General features: G+C 33.6%; 1 protein-coding gene across 1 annotated transcript in view; it reads left to right on the forward strand.

Moving 5' to 3' along the window:
• The window catches only part of LOC124537176 (semaphorin-1A), a 348,540-nt gene extending 325,064 nt beyond the window's left edge, over positions 1–23,476 (forward strand). The window contains exons 4-18 of the mRNA XM_047113899.1: positions 1,527–1,635; positions 10,157–10,352; positions 15,865–15,969; positions 16,880–16,968; positions 17,369–17,510; positions 17,668–17,870; positions 18,267–18,412; positions 18,488–18,570; positions 18,673–18,901; positions 19,093–19,241; positions 19,321–19,449; positions 19,655–19,865; positions 20,147–20,354; positions 21,146–21,290; positions 21,660–23,476. Of these exons, the coding sequence (XP_046969855.1) occupies positions 1,527–1,635; positions 10,157–10,352; positions 15,865–15,969; positions 16,880–16,968; positions 17,369–17,510; positions 17,668–17,870; positions 18,267–18,412; positions 18,488–18,570; positions 18,673–18,901; positions 19,093–19,241; positions 19,321–19,449; positions 19,655–19,865; positions 20,147–20,354; positions 21,146–21,217 (2,071 nt within the window). The 3' untranslated portion in view covers positions 21,218–21,290; positions 21,660–23,476. The remainder of the gene's footprint in view (positions 1–1,526; positions 1,636–10,156; positions 10,353–15,864; positions 15,970–16,879; positions 16,969–17,368; positions 17,511–17,667; positions 17,871–18,266; positions 18,413–18,487; positions 18,571–18,672; positions 18,902–19,092; positions 19,242–19,320; positions 19,450–19,654; positions 19,866–20,146; positions 20,355–21,145; positions 21,291–21,659) is intronic.
• The last annotated feature ends 266 nt before the right edge of the window (positions 23,477–23,742 follow it).

Here is a 23,742-nt window from a genome sequence, read left to right on the forward strand (position 1 = left end):
TATCGTAGAGTCTCATTTTTCCCGCTTATTTTCGAATCGATGCATCTAATATTTTCTGAACAATTAATTACAGTCGAATTTCGACCAATGAGCGCCCACTTATTTCAATACTCATGTAATTTAACTGTCAAATGTGAGTTAACTACTGAGTTCCTTGTCGGTTTTTGAAGATTAAACATACATTACTACCAATTCGTAATAAATAACGATTCAACAGCCGTACAAGTACATTTAGGTTTTTGGGAAAACAAAGTTTTCATGGATTATAATTAAAGAAGATTATGTTCATGAACGTACGAACGATTACCTCAAATACCGTTTCAGTTTACACAAATTGATAATAATTATTATTTTAGACCGGCTAACTAATTCGTTCGAGCATTGGTAAGAGTAAATTCCAATCTATACCTGGGAGTAATTAAATATGTAATTATATGCAAACTACATATACACTATTTGAAACCACAAGCTTCAACCACTTCCCAAAATCTTTTCTAATTATAACTGAACCAAAACTATACAATGTACCAATTAGTAAAATATTCAGCCATTCGCTTTGGAACAGCGTAAATTAAGCTCCAAGACTACTTAAGAAGAGATGAGGGCTTTGTCTAATAGTGGCCCCAGTGTTACTTACGTCCCTTGCGCCTGTAATTACACCAACTCCCTTCGAATAGAAATACAAAGTATTGGTGTTTGGCAGTGGAATAGAATCTATGAAAGGAACTCGGAAGGGTCTGCCCAGAGCTCTAACGATAGTTCGTATATTTATAAATTCTCTAAGTATAGTTAATAAAGAAACAATAATTTAATCAACACATATATCTTAAAATAGATAGTGATATTTTCTTAGTGTTTCTTGAGAAAGTAAAGCAGCTACTAAAGAGGTGAAAAAATGTTTAGTTGTATAAAAGTATCAGTTACTCATCAAAGCATTGTACAAAATTGTTTTGAAATGTTAATTAAAGGGGATTAGCTCCATAATACATAACAATAAAACAATCAAACAGCGATTGTAAGTTGTGAATCGGCGCCGGTTGAACCGTGCTATCAATTCAAATTTCAGACACGCCCAACTTTGTCTGTTGAATCTCAAAAACATTATGTAGGTAAGTCACACCGGCCATCTAGCGTGTTATAATTGCTAAAGTTCACAGTAATTTCTTTATGAAATTTCATCCCAAATATCTTAATTAAGGGGTGCGACTTTCGCAATTACGTTACAACGCAGACACGCTCTCAAAATTTAATGAATTATAAACTTGCCTGAATCTTACCACATAACTAAATCATTCGGTATTCTTAATTTTAAACAAATTAGCACGAGGGACGAGCGGTTCTCAAACAAACACACACACACACACATACACACACACACACACACACACACATACACACACACACATAGTTTAATTAATATTTATAACAATACCACGGTGATGAGCAGATAGTGCATTTGTCAGTTTATTTAAAATAAATTAAAAAAAGTTTTGAATAATGAACTAACAAGTTTTTTTTTGTTACAGAAATGTCGTCTACAACCTCAGTTTGACAGATTTAACAGAACAGAGAAGACTGGTGTGGTACTCGTCTGAAAATGACGTACAAATGTGTGTCGTCAAAGGAAAAGATGAGGTAAGTCATTAATAAAATAATAATAAATTGAAATGATAACATTTGAAAAAACAAAAATGGTCCTGAAGAAAAGGTCTATCATGGGTTTGGAAAACTCAATCTTCGCAAACAAAGATGAAAAATGAATACCAATTACATTAAATTATATATGTTGATGTTTATAAGTATATGCTAATATACAAAATTCGAATTCAAATTCTCTTCTAGAATAACACAAAATTTTTAACAAGTAAAATAAAATATATTAAATATAAAATTAAAAACTTTATTTAAGCAGAAACGATAATAATTCTTTCACCGGAACTTTAAATAATGGCTATAAAATATTCAACATTAAATAATTACTCTCGTAAACGCTTACAATAAATTATGTAAAAATCGCTTCACGCACACATGCTTGAACAATTACACCCACACGTAAAGTAAACTATTCAGATATTTTAATACAATAGAACAATAACTTCACCTTATTCAATACCACTGTTACCTTGGAGGGTAATTGAATTCGGCTGGCACTAGCATATGCAATGGGCCCGTACTACGAACATCTACCGAATACCGGCAAATTAAAATGCCAATCGGGCGAAAATTCGTTCGCTCTACGTTTGAATACCTGAACATTTTATTTCAGCTAAGGTTATTATGTGGTCTCGAATTTATACAATACGTAAGTTTTAACGAAAGAGTTTTATATTAAAACCTCATTGAACGAAATATATGTATATATACTTTTTATTTTATTTTATACTAGCTGTGCGCGCGACCTTGTACAAGTTTGAATGTAACAAAAAAATAATTCTAACCTAAGTTACTCCCTATATCAGTTATCTAAAACCGGTCCAGCAATACCAGAAATTAGCCGGAACAAACAGACAAACAGACAGACAAAAATGTTGGTATATGTACCGTGTATATATACATATGCATTGACTAAAAAATATTTAGCCTATTTCTATATTACAAACAGACAATCCAATTTTATTACATGTTCTATACTATACATGTAATGAAATTGGAGTGTATGTTTGTCTTCGATCGAAGGTTTAAAAAAAAACCAGAGTTTGTTGCGAACGACAAATTAAGTTAAATACAGTTGGCTCGTATATGTTCCTTGTCGACATCTCACGTTCATCTGCAAGTAGATTAGGCTGTTGGTGGCTCGTTCGGGTATTCATGCCTCAGTTGCGAGTCGTCAGTTGCCAGACGTGCTTCGTCTGGAGACGTTTCCGACCCGAATTTAATTTAAATGCATTCTGTATTTAAAATAAACTGTTTTGAATACACGAATGCAATTTTCTAGACTTCTCTGAATTGAAATAAGGTGTTCTAATTTATAGTAATTGAATTTAAATTTATGTTTTATCATTGAACTTTAATGAGAGTTTATGTATAATATTATGAATGATAGGTATGGTTAATGGCGGATATAACACAAACAATAAGTTCCTTTATTTGAAGAATGTTAAAACTGTATAAAAGTAAGTAACAGCCTGTAAATTTCCCACTGCTGGGCTAATGGTCTCCTCTCCCATTAAGGAGAGGGCTTGAAACATATTCCATCTCGCTGTTCCAATGCGGGTTGGTGGAATGCACATGTGGCAGAATTTCTATGAAATTAGACACATACAGGTGTCCTCACGATGTTTCCCTTCACCGCCGAGCACGAGATGAATTATAAACACTAATTCAGCACATATATATAGTGGTGCTTACCTGGGTTTGAACCCGAAATCATCGGTTAAGATGAACGTGTTATAATCGCTGGGCATTCTCGGCTTATTAAAAAAAATTTTATTGTATTAATAAATTAAGACTACTTATTATAGTTAGTGATAAGTCTTGGTCATTATATACTCCAAAAATAAACAGTCATAGTGTTGTTGCTTTTCAGTTTGGTGGTTAAGTAAACCAGTGTAACTACAGGCACAAAGGAAATAAAATCTTAGTTTCCTACGCTGGTGACGTATTGGAATGTTTAATATTTCTTACAGTACCAATGTATAATGGCAATTATTATTGTAACAAGTAGGTTACGTTAGCCCTTCCGTCAGTAAATACTATAACAAAGTTATACTTAAAAATGATATATAACATATAATGTATTGGCTTTATATGTAAGTGTTGATTGATAGCTCATTATTTAAACATTTCTGTTGTATACTTTCAAGAAAGATAGTTCAAAGAGTTCAGAGAAATCAGAGTTTAACTAAACACCCGCTAATCTTGGTTTAATTATAAGATCGTAATTAGTTTACTTAAAAAATTTAGTTTAACGTAATTTATAAACTACAAGATTACGTGAATATAAAACTCTGAATAAATTTCTAAATAAGGCTTTTAAATGAAACACGCCGCGCCGTCGTAATATATTCCAGCACTAAATATTCCAATTTCCAAATGAGAATCTTTAAAAGACTTTATTCTATTTCGGAAAGTCCTCTCATACATTAATTAATCAGTTTGAAATTTTAACAATTGTCGAACATCGGGTACGAAAGAATTTCTCTAAAGAATAGTTTTTTAAAAACTTAAGACGTATGCTACTAATTTGATCTAATAGAAGACTTTAGTATCAAAACCGTTGATTAAACTCTGTTTAATTTTTTGAATAAAAGTCTGTAATCTATATTAATGTTATAAATGTGAAAGTAACTCTGTATGTCTGTCTGTCTGTCGTTCTTTCACGGCCAAATCAATGAACGGAATTTGATGAAATTTGGTGTCAAGCAAACTTGAACTTCATGAAATGGACATACGTATTTTGCCTAACACATGACAAACGATTGAAATAAAACTAGTTTTAACGGATTTAAATCGCGTATATTAATTATTTTTATCATCCCGACGTTTCGAGCACTTTACAGCGTTCGTGGTCACGGGTAGACTGAGGTGACATTTGTCTATTTGAAGTACAATAGAAATATTATTGACAACTACCGCCAACGATTTCTTAAAAAAATATAGATATAGTAAGATATATTATATATAATATAGATTTAAATCCGTTAAAACTAGTTTTATTTCAATGTGTTATAATCGCGAAAATCTAAGACAACATTACATGACAAACGACCCCATAAAACGCGAGAAAAGCCGGGGCGACCACTAGTCAAACAATATGTACGGAAAATAAACATAAAACAAATCCGTTACATTCGCTGTCCCTGTCATATAAAAAAAATACAATAAGTTAAACGCAGCTCCAGAAGCTATCCATGGTGTATGAATCGCCATAAATCGCTTCCAACGTAGGCATTAACAACGTAATGTGGAATTGCGGATGCGTTTAATGGCGGTCCAATGTTTGCGAACGGCTGACACTTGAGTGTGAAATTCGATACGCTCGACTCCCGAACCGAACTAGTTACGGAATTTATAAAAACGTTCGTGTATTATTCATTTAATTGAGATCGATGCTAATTAACTATCCCTATATTTCTATATAGACCACAACAACAACAGCCTACAAATTTCCCACTACTCAGCTAAGGCTTCTACTCCCTTAGAATGTTTGGAACATATTCCATCACGCTGTTTCAATTCTGTTTGTTGAAAAACACATGTGGCACAATTTTTAACACATGCAGGTTTCCTCACGATGTTTTCCTTCACCGTCGAGCATGAAATGAATTATAAACACAAATTAAGCATATTAATATTCAGTGGTGCTTGCCTGGATTTGAACCAGCAATGATCGGTTAAAATGAACTAGTTCACACTGGGCCATCTTGGCTCCTTCTATATATAAATAAATAATAATTTAATATAATATTGTAGTTACCAATGATTTTTAATTGATAATTGCAGCTTTTAACTTCGTAAAAAACAATTTAAATCTGCTTTTAAGAGCCTAAAGAAAATAAAGTATATTTTGTTAAATCGCAGATTCACTTTCATATCCTATTGTAATTTTCGCAACTATATTTGAAACAAGAAATTATTAAACGCAACATATCGATCGATCACATAAACGGTCCCACCGCCCGCATGGTGGCGGACCTCCATCAAAAGCATTCGCAAGAAGGTTTGGACTCAGGATAAGTTTTCAAAGTCCTTTAACTCCGTGTTATTACACCACCCACACACTGACGAAATAATGGCCGTAAGACGGAGACGAATTAAAAAAAGCAAGTTTTGTATCTGCAGATTCACGATGAAACTATTATAGTAATAAAATAAAACAGATAAAAAACGTAAAGAGAAATTGTCGAAAGAGACAGACAAGTGAAATGCTGTCTACATTTTTAATTAATAAATAAATATTGTATGACATCACATATATTACTCTGATCCCAATCAAAAAGTAAGCAGCTAAAGCTATTGTGTTATGGAAAATCAGAAGTAACGACGGTACCACAAACACCCAGACCCAAGACAACATAGTAATGAACTCTTTCTACATCGACTTGGCCATATATATGTATCCATGAAAACCGGTGTACACGCTACTCGACAATCAAATGATATACTATATTTTTCTATAGTTATATACTATATTTAATAATATATTATATATATACAAAGTATTATACAATATAAACCTAGTTAATTGCCTCGCAGAACAACATTTCTTTAAAAAAAATCAGACGTTCTTGTCTCCGAAAACATTTTAAAAATTAATATTATACGACTTGAAAACTCGATCTGAGACTTTAGATATCACGTTGCAAATTGTAAGCAAACAGCCAAGTGCGAGTCGGTACCAAGAGTTCCTTAAAAACTTGTATTTCGTCCATTATGGGACTATACAATTCTATACAAAGAAGGATTTATTTTTTTACTGATGCAAAATAACATTGCTTATCCGTATAGGCCATATCTTATGATTGCGTTGTCTTAAAAGTTAGATGTATTTACTATTGATATTTGAGCTCGTCACTCCATACAATCCTGTAAATATGGTCTCAAATTTGATGAAATTTGCTAAAAAGCGAACTTGTACTCCAAGGACGGACATAAGCAACTTTCTTGCCTAACACGTGACAACCAATTCCTAAAAAGCGCGCGATGCCGTACAAATAGTTTTAAATATAGCAATACCCCATATTAATTATGATATTACTAATATTCCTTTTTACCCTTCCTCTTAAGCTTTTCACTTAGTTTGTGTTAGGAGTGGGTACAATTCATTTCAATTATAAGTCAACAATAACTAGCTACCCATGCTGGCATCGCACGGGTGCAATACTGATACGAAATATACTACCGCATTTGTTTATTTACGACATCACATCAACTTCTAAAATCATCAGTGTTTCTTTACTATATTGTCCATGTATTTATTAAAATAAAATCTCTCGAATCACTCTATGTATTAAACAAAATAGCATCACAATCCGTTGCGAATGCAATTTGAAAGATCTAAGCATACATAGGGACAGACAGCGGTAAGCGACTTTGTTTTATAATATGTTATCATGATGGATCAATGAAGCGTTAACATTGAAAACTATCAATACAAATCTAGTGACTTATTAAAATATACAAACTAGAATCCATTGTTCGCCGCCCATCCTTTGAAAACCAGCCTAATCTCTTCATCTTAATATACTGTGCATGTCTTCATTGTCAGGATTATTGCCTCACAGGTGTCGGACTTGACACGATAATCTCCAGGGCTCGGTGTAATTTAATATGCAGATAAAGTTATATTAGCAATATATTATGACTAGTAACCCGCCGCAGCTTTGCATGGGTGCATATTATTAATAATGAATATGATATAATATTTAATTTATACCCTATAACAAATAGAAACAACGTAACTATTTACTTAGATTTTAACTTACGAGTTTTTTTTAGAACTGGTCCATCAGTTTCGGAGATCAGCTCTCACATAAAATCAACCTATTTTTTGCTCTTGATAATATTACTTTAGATAATACTTATATATATAACATTATTTATAATCAAATTCTCAGTTTAATTGGTAGAAATAGTAAATATTCTTTATTGGGGTAGTCGTAAGAGCATTCTTCATTAATGTTATGTTTCATTGCTCTCCGAATAATAGGCGAATGTGTACACTCTTTAAAGGCCGGCAACGTATTTGCAAACCGCGGGTATTACTGATGTCCATGGGTGATGGTAATTCCTTTCTTCAAATCTTATACACGATACCGTTACGATAGAGTTACGTTTCATTAAATTTGTATTTTTACTTAGTGGTTTAAATAGTTATCACCCACCATCGTATATTCTACCGCCAACGAGCAATAATTAGTATTTTTGTGATTTGGTGGGTACGATTATACGACCGCAAATGTAGCTTAAAATTATCTTCTAAAATGTCAATTCCAAAGCACTATTCAGAGTCACACTTTCAAATTTAATAATTGTAAATACCTATAAACATGTATATTAATATGTACATCAATATGTATGGAGGAATAACTAAATGATAAAACGGGAACATGTTTTCATTTTAGTATTAGTTCATAGATGATGCTCAATACGTGTCTACTATGAGATCCAATCAGACTCCGACTCACTGTACTCGAATAGAATTACAGGCGGACAGCTGGAGGTGTATGGCAATGCAAATGTAATCATATCCACGTTCATTGCATGTTATCAGACGGAATACGGAGACAAGATGAGTTGAACTTCATCAAAGATTGATATAAGGTCACCTGCATCGAGACGAGCGATGTTTTGACACGTTCCTGCTTCATGAATTAATAAACAATGACAGTTTATCCATTTCAATGTTATCAAATAGCGACCTACCCCAACTTCGCAGGGGTACTCGATATGTATCCTTATATTATGACCAAATTAAATAAAATCATTACAAATTGCAGCCAATGTGTTATTATATTGTATAATCTATATTTCTGTAAAAAAACTTCCAAATCCGCTCAGTATCTTTTTCGTGAAGATTAACAAACATACATCATACATCCATCCTCACAAACTTTCGCACTTATAAAATTAATAGGGGATAGGATATCTGAGACGTTTTTTTTGTAATGAGTAAATGTAAAGTGTTCTCGTGTATGTAACTGCGCTTCGCAATCAGATTACACTGACTTACTGATCGTCAAATTAAAAACTGCCATCGGTACAGAAAATAAATTACCCTGACCTAAAAAGAACCTGTCAATGTGAAAGTGACAAGCGTGAATTTCCCGTTCTGTTAAGCTTATAGCTTTATAATTGAAGCTTTAAAAAAAACAAATGAATGTGTAATACAACACAGTGCCAAGATTTATCTGTACACAAAAAAGATACAAGAAATAATGAGAAATGTCTGACTGTCGCTCTTTTGGTATGAAGCAAGTTTGAACTCCAAGGTAGGACATAGGCTACTTTTTTGCCTAACACATAACACCAAACCCCTAAATCGTGAGCGTGAGCGTGTTAAATGATTCATGTTTTTTACAAATCAGATGAGAACATTCGATTAATAAAACATAAACAATCAAATGATTGAACAAATTGAATTCCTTACATATTGCCTTTCAGATGTTTAAACGAATTTACATTGACAAAACCGAACCCTATTCAATTAATTGAAAAACAAGGCATTCACAAAAAAAAATACAGAACATCACATCGAAACGTTAAAAGAATTCAATTTTAAATACATTCACGAATTACTCGATCAAATGATCGCGATTCTTTAGTGTCTGTCTGTGGATACTCATAAAGCGTCGGAAATATTGTCATTTATGCGTATCGGGCGAGGATAATGGCGTAGAAGACACCATGACTTCTCGTGAAACCAAGCCAAATTGCCAGTGACATGAGCTCTAGGAAAAACAAAACGTTTTTCCTGTTTCGTATGTAACGCTTGTATTGTACGGGCTTTTCAGAGGGTTATCTTGCGGGGTATCGGCGTAGAAATAAATGAGCTTTTGCTTTATATGTTAATGGTATGACGGTATTTATAAAACGTAAATGTAACGTACTTTGGGAAGACCTGCCACCTAAATGAAATTGTATATTAGTTTTTATGCATTATTAGTTGTGCCCGCGTCTTCGTTCGCGTTAAAAAAAAAAGAGTTATTCTTTACTTAGCAAATTTTACTATAACTTATTAATTCTGTATTAGGTAGCTTTTGTTATATTAAGTCGTTGGCACGAAGCCGGCATGACAGCATAGTGTTACTGGACTCGACAGTATTTGGACATCGCAGTGTGACTTTATTATTATGTTATGTATGATTCTAAAATAAAAGTAGCTTTAGTGACTCCCTTAGATCAGCTAAATGATCACCTTTCAGAAATTAACCGGAACAAACAGACAAACAGATACATTTAAAAAATATTTTGTTATATTTACCATGTACATAAATATGCATTTAGCATAGGTAGTGATTTCAATATTACAAAGTGACACCAATTTTATCATTTATATGGATTTATAACTATTTTATGTATTTAAAGCAAAATAAAATGTACATTTATCACATCCGTATATATTGTATATAGTATTGACTTGTATAATATGAATGTAATTTCATTGGTTCGTTCATTCACTGAACATTTATTTATAATCTATATTTTTTTTTTACAGGAGAGCTGTCAGAACTACATTCGCGTGCTCGTGTCCCTCGGCACAGGGCGGCTGCTGGTCTGCGGCACCAACAGCTTCAGGCCGTTCTGCAGAGAATACAGCGTGCAGAGAGACTCCTATCACATGGAGAAAGAGAAATCCGGTCAAGCGGTGTGCCCGTACGACCCTGAACACAATTCCACTGCTGTTTATGCCGGTGAGTCTAAATTTATAACTATATATCTATCTGGGTATTTCCAAATAAATGAATCTCGATTGGAAAAGTTGTCATAGAACACGATACGGAAATAATATGAAGCAAAATGAATGACGAAAAATCGTAATTTAAACTAATATAATAGTGAAAGCAAATTACTAACGCCAAATATCACAACTTAATTCTCAATCAAAATTACTTTTAGTAAAAAAAAAAAACAAGCTGCCATAAATATATACTTTAATCAAAAATAAACCCTAACTACCTAGAAACTTATCGTATTTATTAACATATATTCTGACTGGACAGTGTCAATAAATCCTCTCTGGAACAAGGCATTCGTTTTTTAAATTTTCCCAGATAAATTATATCTTGCTAATTAATAAATTTAAATCTTATATTTAAAAAAAACAGTAGGTAATGAACATTATTACCGCACTACGTAGTTGAACAAAGCCTATTTATAATTATGTATATGATAATGAATTTAGTATTTGTTGATTTTCATTCAAAATATTTGATATTTTTTTAATTATAATACTTATGTTAATAAAAGAGCATCCAAATGTATTACCAGTGGTAGTTTAACATTTAATATGATCTTGTTAAATGACGATACAGAACCTCCCCTAAGAGCACTTTTAAATAAAGCACATTTGAATTTGCTTTTAATATAATCAGCTAGAAACGAAATTAAATTAAATTCTCCACTAAAAAATATAGAGCTGGATTTATCACCAAAGAATGTCCTCGCAATTAGGCAGTCGGTTGAGGACATGTGACGCGTCAGGGGGCACTAAAGCCGATTTCGCACGAATAAGCTGCAAATGAATGGGCGAAGAGCAACGGCTCGCACGATTTACGTGGACGTTAAGCGATTCACGGTCACAATTCAATCTTATACCCGCATCGTTCACGATTACTGTTACATTTATCCTTAGACTCTGAATTACCAACTGGAGCCCGAGCTCCCGAGATCTAATACTTTCATTGAACAAAATAATTTAAATTGGTAGGCATATATGTACATTGTACAGGTAACTTTCTTCTTTTCAACCTTCTTATTATTCTTGTTATTAAAAAAGTAAAGTTACAGTGCCACTCTCTTACAATTTTTTAGGAGCAGTCTAAGTGTAATATTTTGAGAATAAGATTTGGAGTTCATCCAAGCTGGTCAAATTTAGTTTGGATAAATTGGATAAATTTGTGATCGATAATCATCACAAGAAAAATGTTTTTATTCATCTCCCAGTACGAGATGTAGTAAGCACAAATTAATTAATACATAAAATTACTGTAGTATTTACCGGGATTTGACCCGAAATCGGTTAAGATTCGATTGTTGTAACAACAACTCTGAATTCTCATCAATCTCGACTTTTAGTATTTGATGTCGCAATGTAATGAATATTAACGTTTACATTTTGAATACATTTTTAATTGTTGATATAAGATAGAAATCGGTATAGTTTCCATTAATTCTATCTAAGCGATATTTTATGCTGGCAATAATTTTTATTTATAACGGATAAACGTTAATCCATTCGAACAAAAATACAAATATGAAATTGTTGTATGTCATATTCATAAAAAGAAACATAATTAAGATATGTTCACGAAATTGGCTAAAAATTGCAATTTTTTGTATACCGACCTGCTGTGACCCTCCTAGATAAATAATCTGGGTACGTCAATGACAATGGGGTCACATATGTGCCGTTACAAAGTCTCATAGTCAGGAAATTAGGGAAAAGAAATCTTTTTTATATCGAATGAACCCACTTTAACAGTCTGGTGGCGTACAATGGCCACTCATTGTTGCGTTGAAAGGGATCGAGTACGTTTTATAACGTGACAACTATACAAAATGATGTACTGTGGACGTTGGTACGTGTAAGGATAACACAGATATTTTTAGAAGAGAATTATGAATATCACATTTTTTATTACGGCCAGCTGTCATCATCACCATAAACATTGACAGTGTACGAAGTATGTAAGATATTGTATACTAGATGTCGCCCTCGTCTTCGCTCTGTTATACCACTACTTAGTAAGTGGTAACGCTGAGCCACTGGGTTGCAGCTGCAATGTCAGTAGTAAAGGCAGGAGAGACAGCAGTAGGGCTTAGCATCAGATCAGTTCTCTTCTAACTTACATCCGCGACGGCTGCCTAAGGTCCTTCTATTTCTTATTTTAATTCTATATCCAATAATTATTAAATAAATGCTTAATTCTATTTCATTTCTTTTTTTAAAAACTGATTGAAGAGGGCCGTTATAACAGCTCGCGTTTTAAGGGGTTGGTTGTCAAGTTTTAGATAAAAAACGTAGCCATGTCCCATTATGTTCAAGGTTGTTTCACACCGAATATCATCAAATTCGATTTATTGCTTTCGTGATGAAAGAGCAAAAAACAAACAGACAAGTTACTTTCACATTTATATTATTAATACATATTCTCCAGCCTTGGGAATTATGACGTCATGTCTTGTTAAATTACATTCGAAATTTAAAACATACCTTGTCACCAAACGAGACATACTCGTACACCTACGAGTGACTCGCCTAACATTGTCTCACCTTTGTAAATATATCATAAATGTTAATAAGACCTTTCTGAATTTAGCACTCCTCACACATATTTATAAACGTAATACATTATCATAATAAGACATAAATCTGTCTTATGAGCGGAAAACTCATAAAACATAAGACGTAAGAACGTGATACTAGTCTAAACACTCATAAATAAACTCCAGCCGTGACGAAAATCTCCAACGAATCCGGGAATGTTTAGTTAGTGATATGTATTTTTTTTTTGTGTTGTTGTTCAAAAGAACCCATATGTTTTCCTTATACCTCGGGCCGTCATTGTGCTCGGAAGTATACAAGTTGGAGATTATCCCAAACAAACAAACATAATTTTCTTACCCACTCACCTTTGCCGGGGAAATTCATTTATTATTCGATTCTCAAGACACGTTAACATTGTATTATTGGTCACAGAATAAGACTGTTTAACAGACCAATGAGAATACCTCTGGCTGACGTTATTCCAAAGATTTGGGGACAAAACCTTAATGTTAATATCAGACAGGGGATAAATCACTTTGTTTCTTTTATTTGAAAGGTAAAACAGATAAAATCAATAGATTGAATAATAATATATAATTATAGGTTAATAATATACTAAATATGATATTAAAGTTGTTAATGGGTATAGTGGTTTTTTTACGGAAAATAAATATACATATGTAATAAATTTATGAACTACTTAAATAACTCTCCACAATTTAAAGAATATAAAAAATTTCAAATCTTTTTATAATAACAAACAAAATATGTATATAATTGTTAAAATTAATTAATTGTTGTTTTGTCAAAAATCTAACGGTATTATTTTAAACTTTTGAAAATATATTTAAGCAGTTATTTCCATAAACAATAAAATATCTGTTTAAAGCATTTAAACTTCGAACGAACATAGAAAATATTTATTTAATGGCAAACTTTATTTGGACAATTCAGCACGATTCACCCTAAAATAAACACTTAATGCAACAACGGTGAACATCATCAATTACCGTCCTTTGTACAATTTTCTTTGCGTAACATTCCCCCTTACAAATTCGAGCTCATTCATCACACGAATATATCTAAAAATGACAGAGAAATATAATTATGCAAGTGTATTCATTCCATTATCATTTAAACTAAATTCTGAATGTCGTTTTGTTAAGGATGGAATTGTGGATTCATCATTCAGATTTCATCCTTTTTTTAAGATATACGCATCAATTTGCTTTATTAAGCCTATAAGTCAATTTTCGTTTCGAACAAAGATTATTACATCGGGCAACACTGAGATTTATTATACGAATATATTTTACATTTTAATCACTAATATGGAGTTATTTTAAAGCCGATGTACTCATAAATGCGTGGCAGTATTATCACCAAGTATTACATAACAACCAATATATCGTAATAAAACAGTAATATATCCGTACAATATACTGCATTACTAAGTAGAAAGTGTAGTATAGGCGTCCATTACTACGGGTAGAGATAGTTATCTTCTATTGATCTGGACCAATTAAGCCATGCGCCCCATGGGACCACTACGCTGTACTGGCGTCTGCAGTAGTGTAACGCAGTTTTATGGACACATACATTTATCCAGCAAGTAAAGGCGTCGAAACTAAAACGTAGCTTATGCAGACATTTAAAGTTTATTCAGTGACATGGTAATGATGTCTTTTAAAATGGTAATTATTATTCAGGTGTGCAATTTACTTTACAGTTGCGTCAATTCAGCGCCGTTTGCACGAGCAATATATTTAACTTCGCGTTTTGTAAATGCAACGATGTTTTGTAAAGTTTTTTATTATTCTCAAACTATTTGAATTTTCAAATATAGAACGTTTATTTAAATGGGTTCTATTTACTTTCAAATTGTTTATGGTTCAATTTTATTTCATTGACACGAAATTCTGATTGGATAATTATATTGTACATAAAATCTCGTTTACGAATTTGATATTACTTGAATTAATATATCTATCTCTTTGTTATTTATGAGATTAAAAAAAGAATAGCAAGAAAGTGCATAAAAACTTCTTTATAAAAAATAAAGGACTAAATGACAACAAAGAAATATGGAGAAAAAAAATCAGTAGTAATTAATTGAGAATTAAAACTAACACTAAATTCTGAACGAAACTTATACTGAATTCTCTACCAATTAAGAGAGAATCGTTAATTACTATATATTAGTTGACTATTACTGCAATGGCTTTCTCTTAACGACTGAAGCACTGCAATGCGGTACATTGCAGGGCACAGACCACCACACTATACATATGGCTATGAATTAAATTCGAACGAGCTATTTTGATATCACCCGGAATACGATAGAGTACACTTTTGCATACACTGTTTTGCGTTTTAACTTGAAGCTGACTGTGAAACAAAGGATGGAACGTACGGTTAGTAGGCAATTTCACTGATATTTATGAGTCGTCATGAAATAGCAAATACGATTTGCAGGCTTCCGTTATTTTTTATCGTTGATGATGGAAACAATATTATACGCATGAAAGTACAGTTAATATAAGTCTTCATTTTAATAACCGTACAGGTTTAACCTCCACATATATAATTGAGAGACAAAGACAAGCTGGTTAATAATATATGAAATATAGTGAAACTTGAAAATGGTTGTGTACCATAGACGGCAATAGTGGCGTCAGGTTTTATGAAAAAAAAAACAACAAGGCATTATGAAGCTTCTGGTTGAAAATTGTTGTATTATAAAATGCGCCTCTAGTTCGCATTAGATAATTACTATTGTTTTTAATTTTGACGTTAAATCTGACTTATTTAATTGCACAATTTAATTTAACTTTTTTATCTTTGTGGCAAATATATCAAATAATAAAGTCTATATGAATAAGTTTACTTTTGAGTGTAAACTAGATAATAAAATAACTTTCGGCTTATCTTTCCAGATGGAGAACTGTATTCGGGAACAGTGGCAGACTTCAGCGGCATGGAACCTATTATCTACAGAGAGCCGTTACAAACAGAACCGTACGACTCCATGACTTTGAATGGTAAACAATTTACATATCGGAACCTCCCGTATATTCTAAAAAGTTTTATATTTCTGACCTAACACGATAGTTTTTACACGATAGCACAAAAATGTTTTCTTTGATATAAAATTCGGAAATACTTCTTTCCGTTTTGTTTGGTGTACCAATTCGAGATATAGATATATATAAAAGTTATCATAACTTTATTGCTTTCAGACTTTATTAAAAATTACAATAAATGTATATTAATAATAAATGGATACATTGATTATATAACAGAATAACCAAGTAGATCTTGCTAACTAAATACCAGTTTAGTTTATGGCTATGCCCTTTAGGGCCGTATTGAAAAGATTTTATAGCATTTAATCTTCCTCCATAAATATATTTTGTTAATTATTTATTAATGTAATACTTAAATATATTTATAGTTATTAAACATCCTTTGTACGCTGATTCGACGACAATAATATTTACACATGGCACGCTCTATTGCTCACGAACATCGCTGTCAAATATACATCCGTCAAATTAATTGAATTTAGAACGCGTTTTGGTGGGAACTGCCGTCAAAGCCATGATATCCGATGCGACAGACGATAAATCAGATTAGGATCGTATTAAAATTATCGACACTATGTTATGATATTCATAGGGTTGTTACTGACGTCACACACTCACTATATACTCAAAAATAATACATAATCGTATAATTGGAAACAACAAAGGACTATTTTAAATATATTTTGTTGGTGTTAAATTTAGTGTAGTCTGTATTATGAAATTTAATTATCAGATTTTAATGTTGCTTTGTAAGCAAAGGACTGAAGGCAACCCTAGATTAAGAGAGCTGTAGTTAATCATGTTAGTTTACATAATGCATTAATATCGAACTGTTTGCGACTAATGGTAATTATTCTGTTCACAGCTCCTGATTTTGTGAATTCATTAGTACATGGGAACTTCGTCTACTTTTTCTTTCGAGAAACTGCCGTCGAATACATCAATTGCGGAAAAGTATGTATTATATTTACAATTATCGGTAGAAAATTGTATAACTACGAATAAACAATTTAAAAAAAGATCATAGATGTTCATAACATTATTACTTTCATCTGTTTTCACCTGTCGTTTTAAAACGACTATCGACTTTGTAATTATGACATCTGTGGTCTTTCTGAATCATATCCAATTCCAATACTCCTTCATTAACAATAATAAAAAAAAGCTTGTAGAATATATTATTTTAATATTTATCAAAATGATCACTTTCCCAAATCTCAGCCTGCATTCAATGAGATTTAATATGAAGTTTTTGAATAAATCTAATATTAATAATCTAAAATAATAAGAATTTGAATAATTATGAATGATGTACAATTTTTTTTATTAATATGTCATTAATTTATTTTAACAGACGGTATTCTCGCGCGTTGCCCGAGTTTGCCGCGACGACCGCGGCGGGCCGCATCGCTTCAAGCAACGATGGACTTCTTTTCTCAAGTCAAGACTAAACTGTTCTGTTGCTGGGGATTTCCCCTTCTATTTCAACGAAATACGTAAGCACAACATTATACAAATATTACTTAAATTAACAATAGTTTCAGAAGATTTTGCGGACTTCATAAATTGACTTAAAACAATAGTAAAAGAAATTCTTGCTTTTGATATAACCATTCCGTGTTTATATTTAATGAATTAAAACTCTTTTTTTAGAATCAACGACGGAGCTGATTGAAGGCGTTTACGGCGGCTTGAACGCTCAATTAATTTATGGAACATTCACAACTCCTCCTAACAGCATATCAGGGAGTGCAGTCTGTGCGTTCAGCATGCAAGATATTGCTGATACTTTTGAAGGAACTTTTAAGGAACAAAGTGCCATTAATTCCAACTGGCTGCCTGTAAATAGTGCAAAGGTATTAAAATATATTGACTACATGTATATACTACAATTTCATATTGAAAACTTCCTTCTTGGCCTAGCTTTGTGACCAGCTCAAAGAAGACTTATCAGTGTGTTGGCCATCATTAAAAAATCAAAATCAAAATCAAAATAAACTTTATTCAAGTAGGCTTTTATAAGCACTTTTGAATCGTCATTTTACAATTAAGTGAAGCTACCACCGGTTCGGAAAGTAGATTCTACCGAGAAGAACCGGCAAGAAACTCAGTAGTTACTCTTTTTCAACATTTAAAAAATACAACGTCATGTTAATTAAATACAATTATTTCAATTAATGTTAATGGATAATTAGATCACGTTCTGATCTGTGAAGAATATTCCGTAAATAATATGGCTCTTTATTTTCTAGGTACCAGAACCTCGACCAGGTACTTGTCACAACGACTCAAGACAATTACCGGATCAAACATTAAACTTCATCAAGACTCATGCGTTGATGGACGAATCAGTCCCAGCCTTCTTCGGAGAACCAATCGTTATAAGAACAAGTTTCCAGTAAGTTTTAATGCCCTGCCTTATTTATTAAAATGTAGGTGTTGGTCTGGTATTAATAATTGGTAATATTTTCAGCTATCGCTTTACGCAAATCGCTGTGGATCCTCAAGTGAAAACACCTGGTGGAAAAGCGTACGACGTTTTATTTATAGGAACAGGTAAGTCGTAATTATTATCATTAGACCTATTTTATAGGTATAGATACCAATGATTCTGTCTGCAAATCTATATTTCAATACCAACATTGCTTTCCCTTTCAGATAATGGCAAAATCATTAAAGCTATAAATGCCGTATCGTACGATTCTAACAAACGTGCAGTGCCAGTCGTCATTGAAGAATTGCAAGCTTTCGCTGCTGGTTCTCCTGTTAGGGCATTGAGAGTAGCCAGGGCTGGCCGTGATGCAGCAAGACTTATCGCCGTATCAGATAGAGAAGTCCTCAGCCTGAGACTACATCGGTGTTCCAGTGACAAGATAAGCTCATGCTCGTAAGTTATAAATATAAATCATTTGATACCATCGTTGAAGAAAGCAATAACAGTTGTGAAAATTTTAAGGATATGTTTTTTTAATTTTTTTATATATTTCAATTTGTTTTTCAACTTTTTTCATAAAATATTAGGAGAATTCCTAGTATTGTTTACAAATCTGTAGTTAGTAATCCTCTTTTTGTCAACAGGGAATGCGTGGCGCTTCAAGATCCATACTGTGCTTGGGACAAACAGGCAGGCAGGTGTCGTGCTTACTCACACGGTGTCAGCCGCTGGCTAGATGAGAACTCCTTTTATCAGAGCGTCAGCACAGGAAGTCATGCCGCTTGTCCACATAGTAAGCTAACTTGCTATTCATTACTCTTTTATTATATAAACGTAAATAAATACTGACCAAATATATTTTTTCTTTTAAGGTAAAGACGCAGGTGCTGTTGGAGGGCTTAGCTCCGGCTTATATGATGACGCAAGAGGTGAGAATAAGGGAGAAGTCATCAACATTGTCCAAGATAAAGATGGCAAAGGCAGCAACAATAACAACGAAGGTATGATAACTACTTGAATAACGGCAAATCATTTGACGGTAGCTTAACATTCAAGTTAATACTCTAACATGAAGACCCTTCCTACATAAAGTATAATTTGATTATTTTATTGTATTAAAAATAAGAGTTAAGCAATTAAGAGATAAGGATGAAGGTATCATAATTGAAATTAATTATTCAATTAAAATCGATGCCTCTTTCACAGGTCCAGAAGTTTTACAAGCAGATCCACCGCCCGCCGCTTATTCTGTAGAAACATTAGCGCTAGCAGTCGCAGCGGGAGCGCTGGCAGCGTTAGGTGCTGGTTTTGCCGCCGGCTACATATGCGGCAGACGATGCAAGAAGGACGATGACGATAATATGCCTTACCCAGATACAGAGTATGAGTATTTTGAGCAGCGGCAGAATATTAACAGGTATAGTATTCACTCAAATTTACAAGTACTCACTTTTAAGTATCAGGTACTAGTAGTCTCCCGCGGTTTTGCTCGCGTTTTTGGGTGTTGGTTATCATGTGTCAGGCAAAAAATCCTTTCTTGGAGTTTAAGTTTTCTTCATACCAAATTTTATCAAATTCGATTCAGTGGTTTGATCGTGAATCGCGACAGACAGACTTACTTTCACATTTATTATATCAAAGTGACAAATTAATTTTATTATTACATAATACTGAACGGAAATCTTTCCCTTCTTCCAGAATTCAAGCCGAGCCTAAGCTCTTACAGCAGGTAGAAGAGGTGACATATGCGGAGCCGGTGCTGGCGCCACAACCCAAGCCGGCGTCTCCACGCGCCACTCTGCGCAAGCACCCTCCCTACCACCCCCACCACGAGACTCTCTTCCAGTTCCAGCCCGATGCATACCGCCGGGACAACTTCGGGACGCTCCGCTCCCACCAGGTCAATGTCAGTTGTGCTTTGTTCTTCTTCTTTCTTGAGCACGGGCTCGTTTGAATGATGATAGTGGTTTGAGCGAGTAATCGCTCGTGTTTAAAATTGAATTCATATTTGAATATTTGTAACCGCTGTCAAATTTTCAGACGCTGACTCCGTTTTATTTTGCAGTTATATTTAATTTACGAGTCGTATGTTGATGTTTAAATGCTTGCTATCATCATTTAAATAACATTTCACCTAAGTAGTTTTTTAATAAAGCACTTTTACAGAGTTATTACTTATAATATATTAGTTATTACTTTGTGTGTAGGTGTGTTTTACTGAATAGGAACATTTCCCCCTTTTAAATTTTTATCAGAATAACAAAAGTTTGAAAAAAAATTCTATAGCTTATGATCGTCATGAAGAGGTTTGCCTGAGTCAATTGTCATCACATTTATTTTATTCATAAATCGTCTGCACCTCACTATCAACAATAATCATTAATATTACTCGTATTACTAACACGACAATTTTCGCACCGATTATTATCTAATTTGCTTTGTGGCTTGTTGTCTTACTATCTCAATGTCTATTTAACTAATCAATTTCATTAATCATTTTACATCAATTAATCATTCCAATCATTGCTTGTTCATTAAGAAATTACAATGAGTCTGAAATGATATATTTTATTTGAGCAAATATGTCATTAACTCATAATAATTTCATAATATCACTAACGCATCATTAATTTCATGTTCTCATGCATCCATATTCACTGCGGCATGTCAGTTAACGCAGGAATATTCGGACCGCAGGGCGATGGGTACCGGCGTGGGAACGACAATGGCTTCTCGACCACGCGCTCAGTGAAAAAAGTGTACCTCTGAGAAACAAGTGGGGCGGACGCGCGCGACCAGATGCACCATCATAAGCATAATACGCACCACCACCACACGTTGGGTACGTTCCCTTACACTTAATAGTGTAAAATACATTAATACATTGACACTGGCCGATATTTAAAATTGTTAGCTTATTTTTAAAATAAAGAAATATTAAAAATTAAATAGTAAAGATTGGTATGAATAAACTAAATATTTGTCACTTAATTAAATTTAAATTAACTTCAACTAACAGTTTCGGAAATCATTATTAAAAAGTCAGGTATTTTATCAAATGGAGTACTTTAGTAACTGATGCTGCGAAGGAAGAAAACTTCTCTGATCTGTCTTGTTCGAAAATAGTTCACGAGCGACTGACAGCTAAGTGGTATTAAGACGCACTTAGTACTCTCGCACTCCTTATTACAATAAAGCATACCGATTGCAGTGTCGCAGCGCAGCAGCGGGTCAGGCTCGGGGTCTGCGAGCGGGTCGTCATCGTCGCCTTCACCGCCCTCGTCCTCGCCGTCGCCGTCGGGCGAGCGCCCGCCCACGCCCCCGCCGCCCGCGCCGCAGCCCTGCGCGTACATCTACCGCAACTAGCGCGCCCGCCCCGCCCCCTCCGACACTTCCCCCGCGGCTCTCCACCGCCCGAACGGACCTCCCCCGCGTGCCGACGGCGACCCGAGCGCCTTCCCCGCTCGGCTCGCCGCGAACGCGCGATACGAACTTTTGAAACTCAAAAGACATTCCAGAATGGTGCGTGATCGTTATTCGAACTGTAATGGATGGATCACATTGTTATTGTACCGATTGATAGTGATTAGTATAGCCGGCCGAGCTGACTGACGGCGCACGAAGCGAAACGTGAATATTCAAATTTCGAATCGATAAAACTTTGACCCATCGACCGTCCGTATGCGAAGTAGTTGAAGTGAATTAAAAATTGAATGTTCAACGAGGTCGTCGGTCAGTTCCGCGCGAACGAAGACGCTTGTTCGCGAATGTAATGTTACGACGCGTCGTACAAGTGAGCTGCCTATAAATTAGTAACTTAGAGCCTATTTTACAAATTTCTAAATTTGCAAGATAGGCAAAGAATATAGCGTGTTGTTCATGTAATTTGTTACGACTTGGATTGTATACAAAGTCACCGTTATCGTGACGGAAATCTCTCTTCCATGATAAATATACGTACTCGTCTTTACCCGAAAATAAGTCGATGGTACATCGGAGAAGATGACAAAAATGTATTTTTTTTAAAACGACAGAACAATATTAACGATATGTATGATGAAAAATGTAACAAATTTGTAGATTGTTTAGAATATACATAGTTTACTTATATTTTAGGTAAAAATATAAGTTTTGTTGGTACCATGTTGATGACTAGTTAGTGTGGAGTTGTTGGGGACATTGCAACTTTTCTTTTAATATTTACTCTACAATAAAGAACGAAGGATTAAAATAAAAAATTGCAATGAACTCGCAAATCGCTTTTTACTACTATTAGTAGCACAAGATTAAGGTTATATTAAGGAATTTCTAAAATAGAACATCGCTTATAAGTCGAAAACATCGTGCGGGAACAGTACTTAAAATTTACCGTTATAAAGGTTCCAGATTAAAAAAAACAGATAAGAATTTGTCGCATTTCTCATATCTTAATAAAAAACTTAAAAAAGAATTAAATACATTTTCACCGCAGAATAATTGATGTTTTCGACTTATATTGAGAAAAAAAACCGTTTGCGTTTTATAGTAAGTAAACGAAAAAGAATAAAGATATGATATAAATTATATTTACCATGTATAAATAATATGTAAATTCTGATATTCATTCATTGATTAAAAAGTGCTTCTTATGGGTGTATCTAGATTATTAGGGGATCGTTTTGATAATTATTCGATAATGTTCTAGAAATAGTGATTATGTATACATAGATACTAGAGCGTAAGCGCACTGCGGTGCAATATTGCCAATTTAGAGTGTTGGTATACGCCATTTGTAAAGATGCTGTGATCAAACGATCATTGTGTACATAAGTAAAACGTTAAAGCCAAACGTACACAGCTGATTATTCAAACGTCATGAAATAAATAACTGTGTGCGCTTAGCTCAATAAAGTCTTCTTTAAAATAACCGTTGATTCTAAATTTAAAAATCCATACACGTGGGCCAAACTTTAAAAAAACTCTGTTCTGAAACGTTCCTGTTGCTATTTTATGAACACAAAAGCTTTGAACTAGCTAGCGAGTTGTTTTGAAAAAGGAATGTTTATAATAATTTTCGCTAATTGTTGACAATTTAATGTGTGTAAAGAAAATGTCAATTCTATTTGTAATGATCTAGTGCCTAAGTGTGTGTGGCAAGATTGTAATTTGTACGTTGTATCGTGAAAACTATTGGTTTAGTGACACGAGTAAATATTAATGATTCTATCAATAATTAAGACTGCACTGCAAAACAAATTTAATCACAAAATTGTGTAAAAAGACACCATGCAATAGAATAATAATCACAGAATAAT

The sequence above is a fragment of the Vanessa cardui genome, chromosome 18, assembly GCF_905220365.1.
Source record: "Vanessa cardui chromosome 18, ilVanCard2.1, whole genome shotgun sequence".
In the NCBI taxonomy this organism is placed as follows: domain Eukaryota; kingdom Metazoa; phylum Arthropoda; class Insecta; order Lepidoptera; family Nymphalidae; genus Vanessa; species Vanessa cardui.